General features: G+C 45.0%; 1 protein-coding gene across 1 annotated transcript in view; it reads left to right on the top strand.

The window, feature by feature from the left end:
- Positions 1 to 23,101, top strand: part of MTUS2 (microtubule associated tumor suppressor candidate 2) — a 393,542-nt gene that overhangs the window by 267,816 nt on the left and 102,625 nt on the right. Inside the window, 1 exon segment of the mRNA XM_006894071.1 lies at positions 5,828 to 6,039. Coding sequence (XP_006894133.1) covers positions 5,828 to 6,039 — 212 coding nt within the window.

Here is a 23,101-nt window from a genome sequence, read left to right as displayed (position 1 = left end):
GAAAGAGCAGGGTTTAGGGCTGTTGTACATAGGGCTGCTTTGAGTTGCAAGTGATTTGACGGCACATAACAACAACAACAGCTTGTAACAGACTCTTGCTATTGGCTCATTTTTGACTTGTGGTGATCCTGGAGGACAGAAGATTAACCCCTGGTATTTCCAAGGCTCTAAAGATGGGTGATAAACGCTGTATCTGGACAAACCTGTCCCTTGAAGACTAGCACCCAGCAGGCACACAGGATCTCAGACACTGGAATTCCTTGTAGATTTTGAAAGGGTGAATTAGTGAAATGGTGAATTAGAAATAGATCTCCAGGATGTCTCTAGGTAGACTTGAACCTTCAGCCTTCCTATTAGCATCTGAGCTTGTTAACTGTTTGCATGAATCTTTATAGGAGCAAACTACCTTATCTTTCTTCCACAAAGCAACTGGTGAGTTTAAACCACTGGCCTTTCAGTTAGCAGCCAAGCGTGTTGTAACCGCTGAACCACTGTAGTTATGTGCCAAGTCAACTACAATTCATATGGATCTTATAAACAACAGATCAGAATTTTATCCTATCCTACATCATCTTCACAATCTCTCTCGTCCTCAAGTTCACTGGTACAGTCACTGTGTCAATCTGTCTCATTGGGATCTTTCTCTCTTTCACTGACCTTACACACTTCCCAGCATGATGCCTTTTTAAGGGATTGGGCCTTTCTAACAACATGCCCAAAGTATGTGAGATGAAGTTTCACCATTCTTAACTCTAAAGGCATACCATGGTACCTACCACCTTTTGTGTAGCTTAGTAATTCCCCCCCCAAAAAATCCCCAAATATTTTGATGTGGTTTGAGTGAAAGTTTACAAGAAATAGTATATTTTCAATTGATCATTCATAGACATTTTATTCCATGATATTAATCACAATACACAAAGTGTCTGATCATCTGTTCACATGGTTCAAATCCAGCAGCTGCTCTGCAGAAGAAAGATGGACAGTCTCCTCCCATATGTTTAAATTGCCTCTCAAAGCCTGCTGCAGGGTCAGCTATGTGATTGATTCCAACTCAGTGGTGTACAACAACAATACAATTTAATAAATGATTGTTATTATTACTGTTATTATTGTTGTTGTTGTGTACCATAGAGTCAGAACCCACCCATAGCTGACCTTCCAGTGGATTTTCAGACGCAGTTAATTACAACTTGCACAGGGGGAAATTACCCATCCTTTTCCTGCAGAGCATCTGGTGGCCTTGAACTGCATGCCTTTGGGATTGCAGTGCAGCTTCTTACTATTTCCCTTCATTCTTCTAGCTTAGTGATTTTTTTTATGGTACCTGCAATTGAATGTTACAGTACCCTTAATTAAGTTCTCATCATCCTAAGCAGAAACTCACAGTGGCTCCCTTCTGCCCCTTCTGGCCCTCCTTCCTGCCCCTGGTGACCCTGAGAGCCTTCGGTGACTATTTATGGAGCAGTCCTTCTCTGCATACATGAGCTTGCTAGAAGTCAGAACACTCTGGATGTTAGCCAGCAACCAGTCACAACATTGCAAGTTAATCACCTCTGTGCGATACTTTGTAAATTATGCAATCACTTTGCGACCCTGTAACATCACCTGCAATGGGCCTTTCAGAATGAGAACACATTTATTTCTTTTTCAATAATGCTTCATTGTGTTATTCCTGAAAGTGTACATAATAAATTAGGCTACCAGTTGGCATATCAGGAACAAGAGAGCAGGAAAAAAGCAAAGTCTCAGAGAAGAAACTTGTCTATGGGGCAAATAGTCTACCATAGACCAGAAAGGTTAGATGGTACCCTGCCACCATTACTGATCCTTCTGACCAGAGGTAAGACAGATGGGCTTGGGGAGAGTGGTAGAAATCTGTGGGATGTGTTCAGATTCTTAAGAAATCCAAACCTATAGGACCAACAGAATCCTTGAGGCTGTCTCTCAGAGATTCCCTTTACACTGATATGGTACACTGAGACCACTTTCAGTGAAATAACAGAGTGGTATACAAATTAAGGGACCCATTCATGCAGTGCTCTGCTCAAAAAAACACACAAAAAACCATCTACGTGGGACAAAATGGTAAATAAAACCAACCCCCTTTGTGTCTAATGATTCTGAAACAGAAGAAGCTGATTGTGTGCCTATCTTCTTTAAATGCCAGCTTCTCATCTCCTAGATAAGCAAGAAGCCCAGGCTGTTATCCTCCTACACTGTCTAGGAGTGGGCCAGTGGGGAAGTCACTGACAGAGGCGTCCTTCTGAGGTGGGAGGAGTGCAGAGGGAGTTAGAAAGAATATAATGTTTGGGTGAAGACAGGTGTTAATAAATGATTGTTGTTGTTGTTAGGTGCCATCATATCAGCTGTGACTCACAGCAACCCCAGGTTCAACTGATAGAAGCCCTGCCTGGTCCTGGTCCATGTTGACAGCATATTTGAGCCCATTGCTGCATCCACTGTGTCACTCCATCTCACCGAGGCTCTTCTTTTTTATTAACCTCTCACCAAGCATAATCTCCTTTCCCAGGCACTGATCCTTCCATAATCTATGATGTGACTTCTGATCATCCTGATTGTACTTCTTTCAACAAAGATTAGTTTTTTCTTAGGGTAATCCACTCAATATTCTTCACCAAGAGCACAATACAAAGGCTTTACTTCTTCTGTCTTTCTTAGTCTTTGCCCATGATGCAAAGTACCATGTCTTGAGGCAGGTGCACCTTAATCTTCAAAGTGATATCCTTGCTCACTGACACTTTAAAGAATTTTTTAGCAGTAGATTTATCCATTACAATATATCATTTGCTTTCTTGATTGCTGCTTCTTTGGGTGTTAATTGTGTGTTGTTGGTCCTAGTAAAGATCAATTTGATAGAACTGGAAAATGATTGCACCCTTTCCAGCTAAAAGCAGCAGAGATTATTCTTAAGTTTGTCCTTCCTGAAGCCTTCACAGAGGCACATACCTTGACTTTTGCTGTTAAAATGACTGTCCAGCCAACCATGAGTCTCAAACAGCCCTTGGCTTCCCAGGTAGTTTGGTTTACAGAGGAGTGAGTGTGCACCTGGCATCTTCATCTCTGAAATCGGTGCTATCTTGGCATAGGACACCAGGTGTTCCAGCAGCAGAACTGTAGACTGAGTGGACTGGTATTTCAAAGAACATGGGCATTTCTGGATGTGAATAAAAGCATGATTGCTGACACCATGTCAAAGCAAGCACCAAGAACAGAGTTTCAGTGAATCTTGCTGTTTATTTCCCATTAAGCCTGACTGCTAAACCTCATGGTGATAGAGCTGAGGACTGGGCTGCTAACCAGAAGGTTGATGGTTCAAGCTGCCCAGCCGTCCCACAGGAAAAAGACCAGGAGATCTGCTTTAGGAAAGACAGCAGCTGAGGAAGTCCTCTGGGGCAGCCCCACTTTGTCACATGGGGCCGTGTTCCATCACAATCTACTCATAATTCCTGGTCACAGATTTCAGTTAGGGTTCCCTGATGGTGCAGCAGTGAACCAGGCAGCTGCTCATCAAGTGGCTTCGTGGGAGAAAGGCTGGGCATTTGGCTTCTGTCAAGATCACAGTCCAGGAAGCCTTGTGGGACAGTTTTGCTCTGCCACACAAGAGTTAGAATTGATGACATGGTACCTGTCAACAGTAACATACTTCAGGGAAGGTTCCTGAGTGGGGCAAGTGTTTGGCTACTAATTGAAAGCTAGATATTTTAACCCTGCCCCTTCTGCCTGGTAACTTTGTGAGAGAAAGGCAGTCTGCTTTCCTAAAGATTATATCCTAGAACAAGCCCATGGGGTAGTTCTACTCTGTCAGCTGATATCCCTGGGTTGAAATCAACTCAATGGCATCCAGCAGCAACCATGAATATGGTGATGGTAATGGAGATAGTGATGATAGGTCCTTAAGGTCATGCCACAAGGGATAGATCTGAAAGTCAAAACAGATGACAGTCTGGGCACTTATCGACGTCCACAGGCTGTGAGGTGACATGATGAACCACAGACTGCAGTGAGCTGTAACCCACCTAATGGAAGGATAATGTAGCACTTCCTACACTTCTAGATGTGCCTCTGATTGTAACAGTGTCTGCAGACAGCTGGTCGGGCAACACAACCATTAAAATGCTACATTGTCTAATATAATCATCAACCATGACAATAAAAACAGCAAACGGTCATCAGGAAAAAATCCACAGGGGTCAGAATCTACCTTTTGTTAGTGATGTTTTCTTGGTAATTTTCTTTGTTCTGTTGCCAAGATTGAGAATGCCAGGCTAGAGTAAATATTAGAGCTAATTTGCTGGCTACGTGTAAGTGAATTTTCTGGAATGTTATGAGCGCTGCTATCATAAAGACAGCAGAACGCGTAATAAAGTTTTCAGAAGCAGTGATTGCACATTTTGCTGTTCCATTAAGCCATAATAATTTAAGGTCTGTTAAATGTAAGGTCGTTTTTCAATCTATTACCTCCTATTGAAGAGGAAAGCCTCTGATGACTCTTTAAGAGGATAAAGAATTTAATTAAAATTAGCATGGCTGCCATACAATTAGCAGTCAGAAGTTTCTAGATCAATTTACCATTTCCCGCTATAAAGATGGGGTCACCCGGGGCTTGACCAGCTCATGGCTTTCCAGCGGATCAATGTATCAGACACCAAAGCAGTGACTGGTTTCAGTTTTTCACATTTATTACCACTTGGGGTTGAATTGGTTCCGACTCCTGGTGACCCCGTGTGTCCAAGTGGAACAGTGCTCCATGGTGTGGTCAGTCTCTGATGTCATAGATATTTAAGCCTTTCTTCCGAGGCTGCTCCGGGTGGACTTGAGCCTCTGACCTTTGGTTAGAAGCCGAGCCTATTGACCCTTTATATTGTCCAGGGACTCCGTCAGGTGTGCCACTTTTCTGGGGGGAAAAACAAAAGAGGAAGAAGGAGCCTTTGAAATACACGGGCTCCTCACCAACTGCCTCATTCCTGACACTTCTCATTTGCGACTGAAGTGAAAAACTGTCTGACTTGCACATTAACAATGAGGTTCAAGGCAAGTGTGGTCAAGGTTATGTCAAACCTCAGGTGGCTTTTTGCAATGATTCAGTTTGACAATTATGTGATGATAGGATTTTGCCATTGTATGATGATGAAATTTGGCAATAGTAATATACCATGCAATAGCTTGCCTCCAGAAACCCTATGAACCTGGAGAGAGGATGAGAGACACCCAAGCGTTGAGGACTCTCCTTCATAGGGTCACTATGAGTCGCCTGCGACTCGATGGCACTTAACAACAATAACAATATAACATATGGAGCTCTGGTGGCTTAGTATTAAGAAGCTATGCTGCAGTCCCAAAAGCACGCAGTTCGAATCCACCAGTTGCTCAGCGGAGAAGGAGGGGCAGTCTCCTACAGTGCGATTAACTACCTTGGAAACCCACTGGAGGATCAGCCGTAGGATGGTTCTGGCTTGATGATACACAACAACCACTTAGCATAACTTGCAACCTTGTTTAAGAAGACCCTAAGTGTGTCTGCTCTGTAGGCAGGCCTGGAGATCAATGGGAAGCCAGAGACAACTCACCAGTTTTATCCTTTACTCTTTTTCCAAGCGTGTAAGTGTGCCACTTCACACCTTCCAGAAGCAGCAAACATGCTAAACCCCGTCTGTGTTGTTTTTTTAATTCCCAGGTGATGAGGTCCAGCTGTTGTTTGCTTGCCACTTGCTTCTTGTCAAACCCACCGGCAGTGACGAGGCCAGCTGCCAGCACATCTGTGTGGGACCACTTTGTCACACGTCCCTGTCTTTGCCTCTCGTAGGGTACCCGAAGCAGAGGCCGGCTGCGCCCCGAAACGGGTTCCCGCCCAAGCCTGACCTGCAGGCGCGCGAGGCCGAGAGGCAATTTGTGCAGCGGCTGAAGGACAAGTGCGAGGAGCAGGCACGGCAGCTGGGGCTGCTGCGGGCGGAGCTCCGGACGGCCGTCTGCGGCTTCGGCGCCCTGGCTGTGGCCACGCAGCACTTCTTCCGCAAGGTGAGGGTGCGACCGGAGCCCTAGCACCGGGCAGCGCATGCTGGTGTCCTGGATGTGTGTGCTTACGGGAGCTCTGATGATGCAATGATCAAAAAGTTCAGTGGTTCAAACCCACCAGCAGCGCCGTGGGAGAACGATGCAGGTCACCTGCTTCTGTAGAGATGCCAGCCGGTGGGCAGCTCTTTCCTGCCCTGCACGGTCGCTGTGAGTGGGAACAGACCCAACACAAGCAGATTGGGTTTTGTTCATAGTTATAGTTTTGTCTATAATATATTCATGTTCACATGTATATAAATATATGCTATATAGATACATGACACATATACTTAGCAACTCAACTCATTGCCACCAACTCATAGCTAACTCTAATGGGTGTTTAGAGACTGGAAATCATGCAGAAGGAGATGGCCTATCTTTTTCCTTTGGAGAAACTGATACATTCAAACTGCCTGCCTTTGGGTTTGGTAGTGCAACTTCTTACCCACTAGGACACCTTATGATAACTGCGGGCACGGACTCTGGTGGCCTAGTGGTAAGAAGCTGCATTGCAGTCCCAAAGGCACACAGGTCAAGGCCACCAGACACTCTGTGGGAGAAGGATGGGCAATCTCCTCCTGGGTGATTAACTGCCTCTGGAAACCCGCCAGTGTGGCAGTTATGGGTCGGTTCTGACTTGACAGTAACAATAACAACATGTGTGTATGTATGTATGTGTGTAGTTGTGCTGGTGGTTGTTGTTATGTGCCATCAAGTCACCTGTGACACATAGTGACCCTATGTACAGCAGCCCTGAAGCCTGTCCTGTCACACTGACTCTGACACACCAACTCCCATTTCCCCAGTGACTGTATCAACCCATCTCATCCAGAGTCTTCCTCTCCTGCACTGTCCCTCCACCCTTCCGAGCATGATTGTGGATGTAAATAAAATGAAATCCTTGACAATGTCAATCTTTTCTCCATCTGTTATTACTTGCATTCGCCATGGATTAATTAAACTTTTCAGCTTCTTAATTTAGGAGTTGATGGTGCTTTTGCCCTTCACCAGGAGCAGGGCAAAGCACATTTGAAAGAAGCCAGGATGCTACAACTGTTAACCCAACTGCTTACGTAAAGGCTGGCAGTTCAGACTCACCCAGCGACTCCTCAGAAGAAAAGCCTGGCTGTTTGCTTCTGAAACTTCTGTCACTGACACCCTGTGGAGCTCAGTTCTGCCATGTTACACAGGAGTCACGTGCATCAGAGACCTCCCAAAGGCAGCTGGTGTTTTGAGTCCTTAAGTAGCATGAATAATTTACACACTTGACTGCAACCAGTAGGTTGGTGGTTCAGGTCCACCTGGAGCACCTTGTAAGAAAGGTCTGGTGATCACTTCCAAGAAATCACAGCACCTGGCTATGCCCTCCAGACCATTTCTACTCTGACACCCATGGAGCTGCTGTAAATCAGGGTTGACTCGACAGCAATTGGTCTGATTTTCTCCCACCACAATCGATCCTAGACACTCATGGGGGATGGGTTCTAGGACCCTGCCTCCTCTTGGATCCCTGAATCTGGGGGTGCTCAAGTTCCTCGTATAAAATGGTGTAGACTCAGGCCATGGTCTTCACAGTTACTTGGCTGTGCGTTAGAGAGCTGGACAATGATGAAGGATCCGAGTAGAAGCATTGATGCCTGTGAACTGTGCTGCTGGAGAAGAGTATTGAACAGACCATGGGCTGCCAGGAGAATGAGTCTTATCCTAGAGAAGGTGAAACCAGGTTGCTCCTGGAGGCAAGGATTTTGAGGCTCCATCATATACTTAGGGCATGTTGCCAGGAGGGACCAGTGCTTGAAGAAGGACATCATGCTTGGAAGGGTGGAGGGACACACGGGAGAGGAAGACTCTGGATGAGGTGGATTGACACAGTAACTGGGGTTAGAGTGTCAGAGTCAGTAAGACTGACTCAGGATGGGGCAGGGTTCAGAACTATTGTACATAGATATGGTCATTATGAGTTCCAGGTGACTCGGCAGCACATAACAACAACAACGTTATTTTCATGTTGCCCCACACACTTCCTCCCATATATTTTATATTATCTCTCAATTATTTATGGGAGCTCTGATGGCCTAGTGGCAAGAAGCTGCACTGCAATCTCATAGACACGTGGTCTGAGGCCACCAGCTGCTCCACGGGAGAAGGATGGGCACTCTCCTCCCATGCAATTATCTGCCGCTGTACACCTGCTGGAGGGTCAGCTATGGGTTGATTACAGCTCACCAGTATGCAACAACAACAAATTACTTATAATCTGTCATACAGTGAAAAACCAGACCCACTGCTCTCCAGTCACTTCTGATCTACAGCACCCATCCATCGAGCTTCGGAGGCTGTAAATCCTTACAGGAGGGGCCTGCCTCATCTGTCTCCCAGGGAGTGGCTGGTGGGTTTGAACTATCAACCTTTTGGTTGGCAACAGTACATGCAATCAACTATGCCACCAATTCATACATTGTAAATGTTTTGTAAATAGTACTTTCCAGACTGTTTCTTAGCCTTTGAGAGATTGTTTTGATCACTTAACTGCTTTTTTAGAGTTTTCTTTTTTTTTATTTTTACCTTTGGAATACTTCCAATCTGTGGTTGCTTGACTCAGAGAATGAAGGAGTCATGGATGTGGAGGACCAGCTGCATGTGTTTCTGTGTGCCCATCCACAGACTTCCTGGAGCAGAAACTCTCCACAACCAATGTGTTTTCCAGGGTCTGTGCATTTCATTTCCCCACAGCATACAAACACATGGCTCGTAAATCAGATGGAGGGGGGCTAACAGATGATGTGGGCCTCTCTGTTGGGCTGTCCTGTGCACTTCACATGGCAAGATGGATGACAAACATGAATTTTATTTCAGTAAATTGCAACAAGCACCTTCACACACAGCCCTTAAATGACCACTGCATTCCGCCTCCCAAATCCATATCATCCTTTGTCTTCTGAACTACAGCTTCCCAGATAAACTCCAGGGAGAGAGAAATGGATATGCTGCTGCTGTTGTTATTTGCTTTCAAGTATGACTCATAGCGACCCTATGAACAACCCTGTCCTTTCCTGTGCCAGCCTCACAGTCCCTGACACACTTGAGCCCCTTGCTACAGTCTCTGTGTCAATCCATCTCATTGACCTTCTTCCTCTCTTTTGCTCACCCTCCCCCTTTTTAAGACATTCTGGTGGCCTAGTGGTAAGAATCTGTGCTGCAGTCCTGAAGGTGCACAATTCAAACCCACCAGCTGCTCTACTGGAGAAGGATGGTCAGTCTCCGCCAATACGGTTTCTGCCTTTAAAATCTTGATGAAGGGTCATCTGTGGTTCAGGCTGACTCAGTGGCACACAACAATAACAAGCTTTCTGAGCATGATGTCTTCTTCAAGGACTAGCCCTTCCTGACAACATGCCCAAAGTATGTGAAATGAAGTTCAAGTGCAGTCCAAGTCACCTCTGTCTTGTTCAGCCTATCTTCTGTGTCTGGCGAGGGGTGTACTTTAAGAAAAGAAATATTTTCTAATTAATCTGTTGAGTTGCTGCAGTATATCTTTTTTCCAGAATGTTCTGACATGTTATTAAATGTGTATTGGAAGAAAGTAACACATGGAACCAGTTACTGTGCCCTGACTCCTGGTGGACCTTGTGTATCAGAGTAGAGCTGTGTGCTGTGGCTGTTTTTGATGGGTGTCTGTGTTTTCAGAAGTAGATCACCAGGCCTTTCTTCCAAGGTGCCTCCAGCCTTTTGGTTGCACCATTCAGGGACTCTAATACATAAGACAGCACTAGGAAAGAGGATTCAAAGCCCAGACAGAATTTGCATTTCTGCCCTGGGATCTGGCAGAGCAGCTGTGAACACTGTCAGCTGTGATACAGCAACTCCTCATCTGCGGGGATGCTGAGATGCCAAATTGAGGTGTTGACAATGACTTAACACCTGCACAGCAAGGCTGAAGTGCACTCCCAGACCTCAGGATGCAGGGATCAGCGAGTCTCTCTGGGACCCACACTTCTAGGTATCTGCGCACTAGTGGGCTGGTTCATGGAACACTGCTCTTTAGCGGCCCCTCGTGGTGAACACGAGAAACAGCACAGAAAATGGTCCTGCTTGCTTTTTACGTTTATATTGATTTGCCCACCAAGTTCATATACATTGTGTTTCACACTACTCGTCGTTCATATTGTGTTTGATACAATCATTCCCATGCATTACAGTTTATAAAATCAATCACTGTTGGGCTTGCTTTCTAAGTGGTGCTGCGAGTGGGAACAGGAACAAGAAGAGATTACCCATCTTCTCTGACAGAGATGCTGGTGGATTCGAATCGTCTGTCTTCAGGTTGGCAGTGCAGCTCCTTAGCACTATGCCACCAGCACGCTTTATACTGGCAGCATAGTCTGTGGGGAGTTGCACTGCCACCCCAAAGGCAATGTCTCCTTGGGGGTTCGAGTATACCAGTATGGGGAGAAAAATGGGCAGTCTCCTCCTCCCGTGAGATTAGAGACTCTGAAAACCCACTAGAGGATCAGCTGGGAGTCAGTTCCAACTCCATAGCCATGAGGTTTTTGAGTTATTTATGTTTTCTTTTCTAGGGGTTCAGCGTTTAGATGTTATGTGAAAGGTCAGTGCTTTAAACCCACCAGCCACTCTCCAGGAGAGCTAGGAAGCAGTCCTGTTCTGTAAAGAGTGGTTCCACCCTGTCCTTTGGGCCATGAGATGGAATCAACCTGATGGCAGTGGATTTGAACTTTTTGGTGTGGTAGTGAAATGATTAAGTGCTTGGCTTTTAACACAAAGGTCGGTGATTCAAACCCAGCCACAGCTCTGTGGGAGAAAGACCAAGTGATCTGTTCCTTAGAAGATTTCAGTGGAGGAATCCCCATGAGGCAGTTCTGCTCTGCACTGTAGAGATGTTATGAGTCAAAACTAATCAGTGACAGCACAGCAGCTGTTTTGCATTACTTTTTTATTTATTATTCAAGGTTTTAGGCCTAAAACACGTGAAGAGAAAATGCCACACATCTGTGTACTGTCAGAGCTTAAATAATATAATTAATAATGCATCACCCTGCTTCGCTCCAAAGTATGTATATTTTATTACTTTTACTTATTTGAGGTTTTTATTAGTATTTTTTAAAAAAATTCAGAAAACTGGAAATATTAATGCTCAAATACTCATCATCTATATTTAGCGTGTATGCACTTTTTTGCATCTGCGTCTTCTGTTTTCTTGCTCTTCTTACTAGGAGTATATGCTCAGACAGAAAAATATTCCTTTCACCTATGTTGGTAAGGCCAAAAATCCAAGCACACAGCAACCCTGTGGGGCAGAGCAGAGCTGCCACCTTGGGGGTCTGAGGGCATCAGCTTCACAGACACAGGCTGCCTCGGCTTTTTGGAGCACGTGGTAGGTTTGAACAGCTGACCTTCTGATTAGCAGCCAAATGCTTTAGCACTTTGCCACCAGCACCCTTTAGTTATGTTAGTAGAGACTCACTTAACAGCCCTTCCTCTACCACGAAAGATTGTAAAAAAGTGAAGGCAGATGTCTAAAAAAATATTAGTCTTGTTGAGTTGATTGTAACTTCCAGCAAGCCCCGATGACAGAGCAGAGCTGCCTGTGGTCTGGTGGGTTGTACTCTTTACAGGGGCAGATTGCCAGGTCTTTCTCCCTTGAAGCCACTGAGTGGACTCAAACAGCTATCCTTTCAGCTAGCAGCCAAATGCTTAACCATTGTACCACCAAGGTGCCTAGTGGGTAAAATTCATAATAATAAAAATATTATTTTTATTATTAACTCTTTAAAACCTAAAAGCAGTTATACAGGATAGGGAAAAAAGCAAAAAACAAATGCACTCAATCCCAGCCCCTCCACTGGGTCGCCAAGGCTGTAAATCTTTATAGGGTTGTTTTTATTTTGTTTTGTTTTGTTTTATGAGGAGTTGTTCCTCTTTCATAAGAGGACTGGCTGGCTGATTCAAACCACCGACCTTATGAGCAGTAGCCCACTATGTAATGCATGACCACTAGGGCTCCTTTTGACACAGAATGGTTACAGACAATGTCTTAACGGGTCATTTAACCATTAGCCACAAAAGACTTATTGCTTTGGGTAAATCTGCTGCAAAGAAGCTCTTTGAATGGGCACGAATATCACAATGAGGACTAAGCTGTGCCTGAAAGCCAGGGTGTCACTTTGTATGCATGTGAAAGCTGAATAATGAATGGGGAAGACTGAGGAGTACTGACGCCTTTGAATTGGAGTGGTGGTGAAGGATACTGGGTGTCCTGCAGTGTGGACTGGCAGAAGAATGAGGGGCCCTACTGGTTTGCTGGTGGTGGTGGTAGGTGCCGTCAAGTTGAGCATGAGTTATAGAAACCCTGTGAACAGCAGATCTGAGACTTGCCCTTATCCTCTGCCCTCCTCACACTTGGCAGTTAGTGTTACATGTCACCTTGCTAACAGCAACAGCAGCCGTTCAAGTCCACCAGCTGTTCCACTGGAAGGAGGTGAATAGTCCCTTCTTAGAGTTACAGCTTCAGAGGTCCTATAGGGGATTGCTGTGAGTTGGAATCGAGTGATGATAGTAACAAAGTCGTTGTGCTGGGGCAGCCTGATGGCTTAGAGGGGCCTGAGGAGACAGGGCAGAGTCAAGGTGGAGAGATGGGTGGGTTTGGACGAGTCCAGAGGGAGGATGTGCCACTGAGGGCACTTTAGATTTGAAGTTACTGCTTCAGTCCATCTCACTGAAGGTCTTCGCCTTTCTTACTGGCCTTCTATTCTACCAAGCATGTACTTGTCCGGGGACTGGCAATGTGCTCATTTATGAGGTGAAGCCTTGCCCCTCTTGCCTCCAAGTAACACCCTGGTCGTATGTCCTCCAAGACAGATCTGTCTGTTCTTTTGACAGCCCCATGGGACGCTTAGTACCCTTCTCTAATACTACAATTCAAACTGTGAGTTTTTCTTCAGTCTTCCTCGAGGCGATTGGGGAGACCAAGGCTTGGTAAAGGAGAGGGATGGTGAAAGTGACATGAAGTAGAAGGGCTATAATCTCCACAGCCAGCTCAGACACACCAGTGATGGTGAAGATGGGGCAGGACTGGGCAGTGTTTCGTTCTGTCCACGGGGCCGCCGTTGCCCAGCACAGTAGAGAGAAGGAGAGTGAAGATGTGGGGGAGATGGCTCACGGCCTGCATCTGCGTGTGCCTCCCCCTCCCCTCATCCCCATGCTCTTGATAAATGAGTTAATGATTCATGAGCAGAGATTCAGCCCTCGAGAGCTATTTTTCAGGGTGCATCGCTAACAGATGGCCTGAACCTCGGAGTCATCCTGACCTGATTCGCGTGCATTACTCTAGGGTACCTGGCCCAGCTGGGTCTGAGAAGGAAGATGGTAGAGGGGAGAGACACAGGACAATGTGTTCATAAAAGAAACACTGCCAACTTTAAACATGTAACAAGAACTCATTGCCAGTCGAGTTAATTCTGACTCATAGCAAGCCCATAGGACAGAGTAAAATGGATAGAGTCTGTTCTAGGTCTGTTCTCCTGTGGATTGCCTAGGGGGATTCGAACCCCTGATCTTTCAGTTAGCTGTGAATGTTCAACCACTGCACTACCAGAACTGCGTGATATGGAGAGAAACCCCTAGTGAGAGAGGGCAAAGATGCCCTCTACCCATTGTCATTGAGTCCATAGGATTCCGGAGTTGTCATCTTTATGGAGCGTCCACGGGGAGTTGTACTGCTAACCCAAGGTGGTACCTCACTTCTCTACCAATTCTAATCCACCAGCAGTCTCCTCCCATTCACTGTTTTTCTTTTCTTTTTAAATCTTTGTAGAAGTTGACTGTCTCATCTTTCTCCAGCTGAGGGACTAGGGGATTCGAGCCTCCAACTTTTCATTTAGCAAATGAGTACTTAACCACTTCATAACAGCAGCAGCTTACTGTGCTGACAGGGCTCCTCCCAGCAGAACACTCACATGGATTTGGCTCAGACATTTTTAAAGGGACAGTGAGTTCCCTTTAAAGCATCTTCTCTAAGCCAGAGGGTGAACCACCACTAGGGAAGACAAAAAGGGGCTGTCATCAAGTGGATTCTGTGACATGGCGCCCCCTTGTGTTACAGAGTGGAACTGCTCTGCATGTTTCTGGAACCTTTACTGAAAAAGATCAGGAGGCCTCACCAGGCCTTCCTCCATGGTGCTCTGCATGTGTCCAGATTATAAACATTTAGGTTAGTGTTGTTTTCCATCCAGTCCATTCTAACTCGAATAACACCCTGTATGTTATAGAGCAGGACTCCCTCGGAAGGTTTCTAAGTTGTAATCGTATGGAAACAAACTCTGATCCTTTCTGACAAAGTGTCCTGAGCGGTTTGAACATCAACCTTTAAGATTACTGCAGACTGTTTGCATCACCCAAGGATTTCAGGGCCCCCACTATGGAGTTCTAAAGGGATCCGTATCTCAGGAGAGAAAGCAGTAATCCAGGTGAGGTAAAACTGGGCATCAATGATGGAGAAATAGCATCCAAAAGGAACAGACCCAAAGGAGAGGATAGTTAAGAGTCCATGGGGAATGTCTCTGCCCCATGTAGAGAGCAAGGAGAGGCCATGGAAGTAGCCAGAATAAACAAGTAGAAAAATTGTTGAAAAGGGGGAAATTCCAAGCCACCACCAAGTGGAAATAAAGGAAGAAGTTCTGACCAGTGGGAATTATAAAAATCAGGTATTTTAAAATGCTTGAAAAGGAACATAAGAGGAGAAAATACCCTAGAAATTGGCCACTTGAGAGGAGTATCTGTAAAGAAGTGGCTGTGATGACACAGTGGATTAAGCATCAGCCTGGTAACTGGAAGGCAAGCTGTTCAAATCCACTATCTGTTCCATAGAACGATGAGACACTGTGTCTCTGCAAAGATTACAGCCTTCAAGACCCCGTGAGCTGTTCTGCCTATCTGAAAGACGAAGAGTTGGAATAAGATAGATTAGTAGTAAAGAATTACAACAAACAAACTGCCCTGCTTCTTCAGTGGTCAAATATTCCAGAGTTAGGACCTCCATTGAAACCTGCCATTTTCTCCTGATTGGTGTGGCAATGGCGCCATCTAGGGGACACTGTCTGAAAGTAAAATGTGTGCCCATTGTAAATCTTAAGTTCCAGAAACCTCCCTATAGATGATTGATCCCTGATAGGGTAGTGAATGAGCACTTAGCTGCTACCCCAAAAGTCAGAGGTTCAAAACCCCCAGCTGCTCTGTGGGAGGAAGATGAGGCAGTCGGCTTCTGTAAAGATGACTGCCTTGGAAGCTCTGTGGAATCTATGGAAAGAGGCAGTTCTACTCTGTCCTGTAGGGTCCACATCAGTCGGAATCACTGGGAGGCAGTGGGTTGGTTCTGGCTTTGGTAAAGGAATCCCTTAGAGATAGGTTTACCCTGGCCGTGGGCTCACTGAGTCAGAACTAACTCTGTGGCACCTGACAGTATCCTCACTACACAGCCTCGCTCCCTCTTGTTCACTCTACCACAAGGGGGCACGTTGGTGGGGGTTCCCTGGTGACTAATGCACTAACCCCAGGACTGTATGTCTCTGGTGGTTTGGACCCAGCAGCAGCTCCATGGGATAAAGATGGGCTGTCTCCTCCCATGTGATTTACAGCCTCAGAAACTACATAGTCAGCTGTGAGTTGGAACTGACTCAATGACAGTGAAAGATTCTCCCCCCTCCTTTTTTTGGTTTGTTCACTAAAATGTGAAGTACAAACCCATTTGTTCCACACACTTAATTGAAATCAAGTTTGAAATTAAAAACACAGGTCCTTTCATTTTTCATTTTGCCCCAAATTGTCCCAACGTGGAGACAACAGGAACAAGATTTCTGCAGTACACTGCGGACGGTTTGCTGTGCGAGGCTTCATAAAGGCAGTGATGTACAAATTCCAGAGCCCCAAACGCCTCTATCTGCAATTCTACCCCAAAGGAGAGAAACTCCGTCATTTCTGCCTCACGGTGAACAGAAAGAGAAAAATACTGTGTTACAGGACCGTGTTCTCTGAAGAACAAAGGCACCTGCTACGTACTGTGCTTACAAAAACAGACAAGAGCTAGTGGGACTTCTCTGAGTCTTCAATGGCATCAGCCTACTCCCATTTGAATTTGAAACAATAAATGGTACAGCGGAACAGATGGTTGTTGTTAGGTGCTATCGAGTCGGCTTCAGTTCGTAGCAACCCTGTAAACAAGAGATCTGAACCTTTTCCTACTGTGCCCCATCCTCCAGGTCTCTGATATGTTCAGCACCATTGTTACAGTCATTGCATCAGTTCTATATTTTTTAAGGTCTGTCTTTCACTGATCTCCTGGTTTTCCCAGAATGATGTGACAACATGCCCAAAGTAAGTGAGACCAAGGTTAGCAATCTTTGCCTCCTAGAACCACTCTGGTTGCACATCCTTCAAGACAAATTTATTTTTTCTTTTGACAGTCCATATACTGATATCTTACTGTTCTTCAACACCACAATTCAAAGGCATTGGTTTTTCTTCTGTCATTCTTGTTCACTGTCCAACTTTCAGATGCAATTTAAACTTTCAGAAGCAATTAAAAATACTATGGCTTGGATCAGCACACATAAGTCTTTAAACTGACATCCTGGCCCTTTAGCACTTTGGAGAAGTCCTTGTCAGCAGATTTTCCCAATGCAACTGTGGTGTCATGGCCTTAACAGTCATAATGGCTTTCCTAGCTTATTGACTTTGCCTTTCCCCATTTGACCAGGCAGGAACTTGAAACAGAAGTGTGTGTAAACTAATCACTATGGGTTGGTCCATTTCCCCTATCCCACCACCTTTAAATTGAGCAAATTTAGCAGCTAATGTGAGACTATAACTTGGGAACTGCTACCAAAGGGCCAGAGCCGGGGGCCTTCACCTGAGCTTGCTGGAGGACTGAAGGAAGACGCCTAATTGACAAGCTAAAGGAACTTTGTAACGCTGACCCATGAGGCTAAAGGTCAAAGATCCTGCAACCCTGCTGAGAGGTGTCAGGACTGAGGAATTATATCCTGTTGCCAACCTGAATTGCAACCTGATAATTTCCCTAATAAACCCCATAACTGTGCTTAATGTCGAGGCCAGTGTCTGACCTTATAGGGATTGATTTGGTATTATGGATATTGCTGGTGGGGACTGTTCCCATTTGTGGAGTTAATAGAGGCAGATGGTCATGTCTATGCTGCCTATGTTATTTTTACAAACCTTTTGATTTCTTGACTGCTGTTAGCATGAGTATCTATTGTGGGTCCAAGTAAAATAAAACATTGACAACTTGACTCTTTTCCTCATCTATAATTATCAAGAAGACAAAGATTCTTGCCCTGGGCCAATTGGCAGCACCATGATGGATAGAGGACGAGACTGAGGCTGTTAACAGTTTCAGCTTGCTCAACTCCACAATCAATACTCTTGGCACAAGCAGTCGGGAAATCAAAAGACAAATTACATTAGGTAAATCTGCTGTCAACGACCTTTCCAGGGTAGTGAGAAGCAATGATGTCAGTCTAGAGACTAAGGTGCACCTCATCCAGTCCATTATCTTCTCAGTTACTAGCTATACATCAGAGAGCTGCATAATGACCAAGGATGATAGAATAAGAATTGATGCCTTTGAGTTTTGGTTCTGGAGAAGGAGTCTTGAACATACATACCTTGGACCACCAAGAAAACAAATAGGTCTTGGAGCAGGTGAAACCAAGTAACTCCTTGGAAGCTAGGATTTTGAAGCTCTGTCTTACATACTTTGGGCATGTGGCCAGGAGGGACCAATCCTTGGAGAAGGACATTGTGCTCGAAAGGGTGGAGAGACAGCACAGGAGAGGAAAACCCCAGATGAGATGGATTGATACAGTACCTAGGGCAATGGGGGTAGATGTGCCAGAGTCAGTGAGACTGGCTCAGAGCAGGGCAGGCTTCAGAGCTGTTGTACTTAGAGTCACTATGAGTTGCAGGAGACTCAACGGCATGTACCATCAACAACAACATCATAATGTTGCCTTTGGTCCAGTGGTGAGGATTTTTGTTTTCTTTATGTTGAGATGTGATCCATATGGAAGTTATAGTCTTTGATATTCTGCAGTAAGTGCCTTAAGTCTTTTTCACTTTCAGTAAGCAAGGTGGTATCATCAGCATAATGCAGGTCATTGATGAGTCTTACTCTGATCCTGATGCCACATTGCTGCCAGAATAGCAGCCGCCGAAAAGCCTGTGGAGCACAGTTCAACCATGACATGCAGAAGGTTGCCTTACATCAGCGTTTCAGCAACAGCTGGTTGTGGTTTGTTTTTATTCATGAAAAAAGTCAGAGATCATCTAAGACTGTCACACAGTGACACATTGCTGGGGAGATAGCTATGCATGTTAGCTTTTTAGTGCCATGCATGCATTAGCTGTTGGGCTACAAACTGAAAGATCAGCAGTTTACATCCACCTGCCCCTCTGAAAAAGATGAGACAGTCGGCTCCCATACAGGTCTGCAGCCTAGGACCCAATGGAAGGTTCCCCTGTGATGAAATCAACTAAAAAGTGGAGATCTTGGTTTTATAGAAAAAGTGACATTTATTTTAGGAGGATTGTATAGCAAGAGAAGAGAGGGGTGGAGTGACTAGTCCTTAGAGAGGGACATCATGCTTGGGAGGGTGGAGGGACAACACAGGAGGGGAAGGCCCTCTATGAGGTGGATTGATTCAGTGACTGGGGTAATTGGGATGGGTGTGCCAGAGGCAGTGCGATTGGCACAGGGTAGAGCAGGGTTTAGGGCTATTGTACATAGGGTCACTGTGAGTCGCGAGCGACTCGAAGGCACATAACAACAATAACAGCTGGGAAAAATTCTGTAGAAAAAAAAAATCTGTAGGTTCCAGACTATACCTGGGATGTTAAGTGGCTGACTCATGCTCCCACCCAGTTACAGAGGGGGCTTGAGCCAAGGAAGAGCTGCTGCATAGTAGGAAAAAATCTGGGGCGTAAAATGTACACTATACAGGGTAGGGGAAATGTTCTCAACTGTAATAAGCCAAGCATAAAGATTTCTGACACCAAGAAGCAGAGGATTCAGCCACTGTACAATCAGAAACTACAATATTTGTCACACCGCTTGTTGTGGAGAAACAACCCTTCCGAAGAAAAAGAATTATTTTTAGGTATTGTGATTAAGAGTGAATAACAATATTTTCGCAACTAAGGTGCACTTTATCGGGCCAGGCTATGGTCTTCACAATTACTTGCTATGTATCTGAGAGCTGGACAATAACTAAAGATGATAAAAAAAGGATCAGTGCTTTTGAGTGGTGGTGCTAGAGAAGAGTGTTAACATACTGTGGGCTCCCAAAGACAACAAACAGGACTGTCCTGGAGAGGGTGAAACCACGCTGCTTCATGGAAGCAAGAATTTTAAGGCTCCATCTCATATACTTTGGGCATGTGGCCAGGAGACATCAGTCCTTGGAGAAGGACATCATGTTTGGAAGGGTAGAGGGACAATGCAGGAGAGGAAGATTCAGGATGAGATGAATTAATTCAGTGACTGGAGCAATGGGATTAGGTCTGTCAGAGATGGTGAGATTGGCTCAGGACAGGGCAGGTTTCAGAGCTAATGTATATAGGGGTTGCTATGAGTCTCAGGTGACTCAATGGCCCATAATAGTGCTTCCAAGTAAACGTGCACATGATATAACTGCAGTTGCACTCGTAAGAGACTAGTGTGAGTGGATTGTAGAGTTCATAAAATGGCATATCATGTGCATTATTTGTATAAAAATATGATTTGTTCATAACTGTTATTAATAGGATAACAGTGGTAGTCCAGTGACAGAATTCTCTGGGACCAGGATTCAATTCCCAGCCAAAGCACCTGATGTGAAGTCACTACCTGTCTACCTTTGGAGGTTTGTTTGTTGCTGTGATGCTAGGCAGGTTTCTGCAGAGTTCTCAGGCAAAGGAAGACCGGGAAGAAAGGCCCGGCAAACAGTTTGCAAAAGTCAGCCGGTGACAATCCTATGGTGGTCTGATTTGAAATTGCTTGTGGGAGTGGCACTGGGAAGCCTTTAGTTCTCTTGTGTACAGGGTCCCCATGAGGAGCCCTGGTGGCACAATGGTTATTAAGAACTCAGCTACCATCTGAAAGGTTGGCAGTTCAAACCTACACAATGACTCTAAGGGAGAAAGACCCAGTGAACTGCTCCCAAGAAGGCCACAGCCTAGAGAACTCTACAGGGCAATTCTACTCTGTCACACAGAGTCACTGTGAGTCTAAGTCAACTCCACACACAAGTGCCAGGTACTTAGTCTACTTTGTCCTTTTTAGTTCTTTCAGCCTGTCATAGGGAAGGTCTATCATCAGCTTAAAGCAATGAATTCCTTTGCTGACAGTCATACAACTAGTTAGAGATGAGTCGTGAACTGAAAATCAAGGTGCCTTTTCATCATTGCCTTCTACTCCTCCTCATAGTTTCTTTTTTGAATGATACCTGCTGGATAATGTTATGTGTCATCTTGGCTAGCATTCTCAGTGGTTTGACAGATTCACATGTTGTTGTTGTTATGTGCTATCGAGTTGCCTGTGACTCTACATACAATAACTCTGAATCCTGTCCTATCCTGAGCCAGTCTTACTGTCTCTGACACACTTATCCTCATTACCCCAATTACTGTGTCAATCCATCTCATCCAGGGTCTTCCTCTCCTGCACTGTCCCTCCACCCTTCCAAGCATGATGTCCTTCTCCAGGAGCTGATCCCTCCTGACCACATGCTTAAAGTATGTGAGACAGAACTTCAAAATCCCTGCCTCCAAGGAGCAGCCTGGTTTCACCTTCTCCGGGTTAATCTGTTTGTACTCTTGGCAGTCCATGATATGTTCAGTATTCTCCATCACCACAACTCCAACACATCAATTTTTCTGTCCTCTTTGGTCATTGCCCAGCTCTTGATGCATAGCAAGTAATTGTGAATTCTGAATCAAGAGTACCTTAGTTTCCAGACTGACATATTGCTCTTCAGCACTCTGGAGAGGTCCGTGGCAGCAGCTTTTCTCAGAGCAATTTATCTTTTGATTTCCTGACTGCTGGTGCCAAGATTGTTGATTATGGAGCCAAGCAAGCTGAAATTGTTAAAAACTTCAATCCCTTCTTCATCTACCATGGTGCTGCCAGTTGGTCCAGCAGTAAGAATCTGTGTCTTCTTGATATTGAGCTTCAATTAATACTGAAGATTGCAGTCCTTGATCTTCTGTAGCACGCGTTTCAGGTCCTCCTTAGTTTCAGCATGTAAAGTTGTGTCATCTGGATAATGTAGGTTGTGGATGAGTCTTCCTCCAATCTTGATGCCGCATTTTTCCTTGTGAAGTCCAGCCTCCTGAATGATCTGTTTCAAATACAGACTGAAAAGGTATGGAGACAGGCTGCATCCCTGATGCACTCCTTCACTAATTTTGAACCATGCAGTGTTTCCTTGCTTTATTCTAACCACTCTTTATGGTCCAAGTATAGGTTTTGCATGAGCACAATCAAGTGTTCTGGGATTCCTGTTCTTCTCAAAGTCAGTCACAATTTGTTGTGATCCACACAGTCAAATGCCTTTGCATAGTCAATGAAACACAGATAGACATTCCTCTGGTACTCTTTACTTTTAGCCAAGATCCATGTGACATTAACATGTCTCTTCTAAATCCAGCCTATATTTCTGGTAGTTTTCTGTCAGTTGTATTGTTCTGGTTGGTTTTGGATAAACTTCAGCATATTTGGATAAACTTTGCTTGCATGTGATATCAGTGATAATTGTTCAATAATTTCCACACTCTTGTCAGGTCACCCTTTTGTAAAATGGGAATAAATATGGATCTCTTCTAGTCAGTTGGCCGGGCAGCCTCCAGATTTCTTAGCACAACTTGGTGAGCACATCCAGGCACACATCAGAGCGTGAACAGCTAATCAGTTGGAAGAGGCTCTTGCTTAGGGTGTGGCCTGCATCCATGATATAAATAGATATTCTGGTGCAGTGCACTCTTTCTCTATCTTGCTTTCATTGTCATCTGAACTCCAGTTCCTGAGATCTGAAAAGCCTTCCACTTGCCACCTCATTTACAGATTTCAGATTTAGCGGTTCCTGCAACCTCATGAGCCAGTAGGAGCCTCCAGCCTGCCATCTGACCTATGGGCTTGGGTCTTACCAGCCCCACAACTCCATAAACCATTTCCTGAAATAAATCTTTATGTATTTAGACTAAATGTTGAACTGATCCCCCCCCCAAAAAAAAGCTCCAAAACAGCAATGTGAATCCACCAACTCCTTATTGGTACAAGGAGGATAAATTTAGGGGCAAAAGCCCCAGCTAAAGGGAGTGAAACACTATGAACTGAGAACAGAGGAGTCATGGCACAGTGTGAACCATGGAACTGCTGTCATGTGTCAAAATGGAATGTGTGTGTGCTTTGTATTGTGTGTTAAACACCCCATGGATTTCCAGTAGGACACACACACTTGTTTTTGAGGAAGTGCACCCAGGGAGTTCTTACAGGCGAGAGTGGAGAAATTTCATTTCACTTACTTCGGGCATGTTTTCAGGAGGGGCCAGTCCTTGGAAATAGACATAATTCCAGGAAAGGTAGAGGGTCTGTGAAAGAGAGGAAGACCCTCAATGAGACGAATTGATAAAGTGACTCACAATGAGATCGGGCATGTCAGAGATGGTGAGGAGCATAGGACTGAACAAAATTCATATCTGCTGTTTGCAGGATAAATACGCACCATGCTTGACTTGATGGTACCTAGCAGTAACACAGCACCAGCTTCCTACAGAGAAGAAGCATTTCTCTCTGAATTCTGTCTGCTTGGTCCCAGTAACAGGGAATCTTGCTGTGTAAAACCTACAAAATAGTTCAGGGGCAGTCACCCTGGGACTCATTCAAAACAAGGTGACCTATATTGTGTATAATTAAACCTGGAGCGGGTTGCCTTTTGAAAAATGTCTGTAAGTTCATGAA

Source organism: Elephantulus edwardii, unplaced genomic scaffold (genome assembly GCF_000299155.1).
Source record: "Elephantulus edwardii isolate Elephantulus edwardi_28Jun2011 unplaced genomic scaffold, EleEdw1.0 scaffold00134, whole genome shotgun sequence".
NCBI classification, from domain to species: Eukaryota; Metazoa; Chordata; class Mammalia; order Macroscelidea; family Macroscelididae; genus Elephantulus; species Elephantulus edwardii.
The sequence above is the reverse complement of the archived record's forward strand: the minus strand, read 5'-3'. Positions and strand labels throughout refer to the sequence as shown.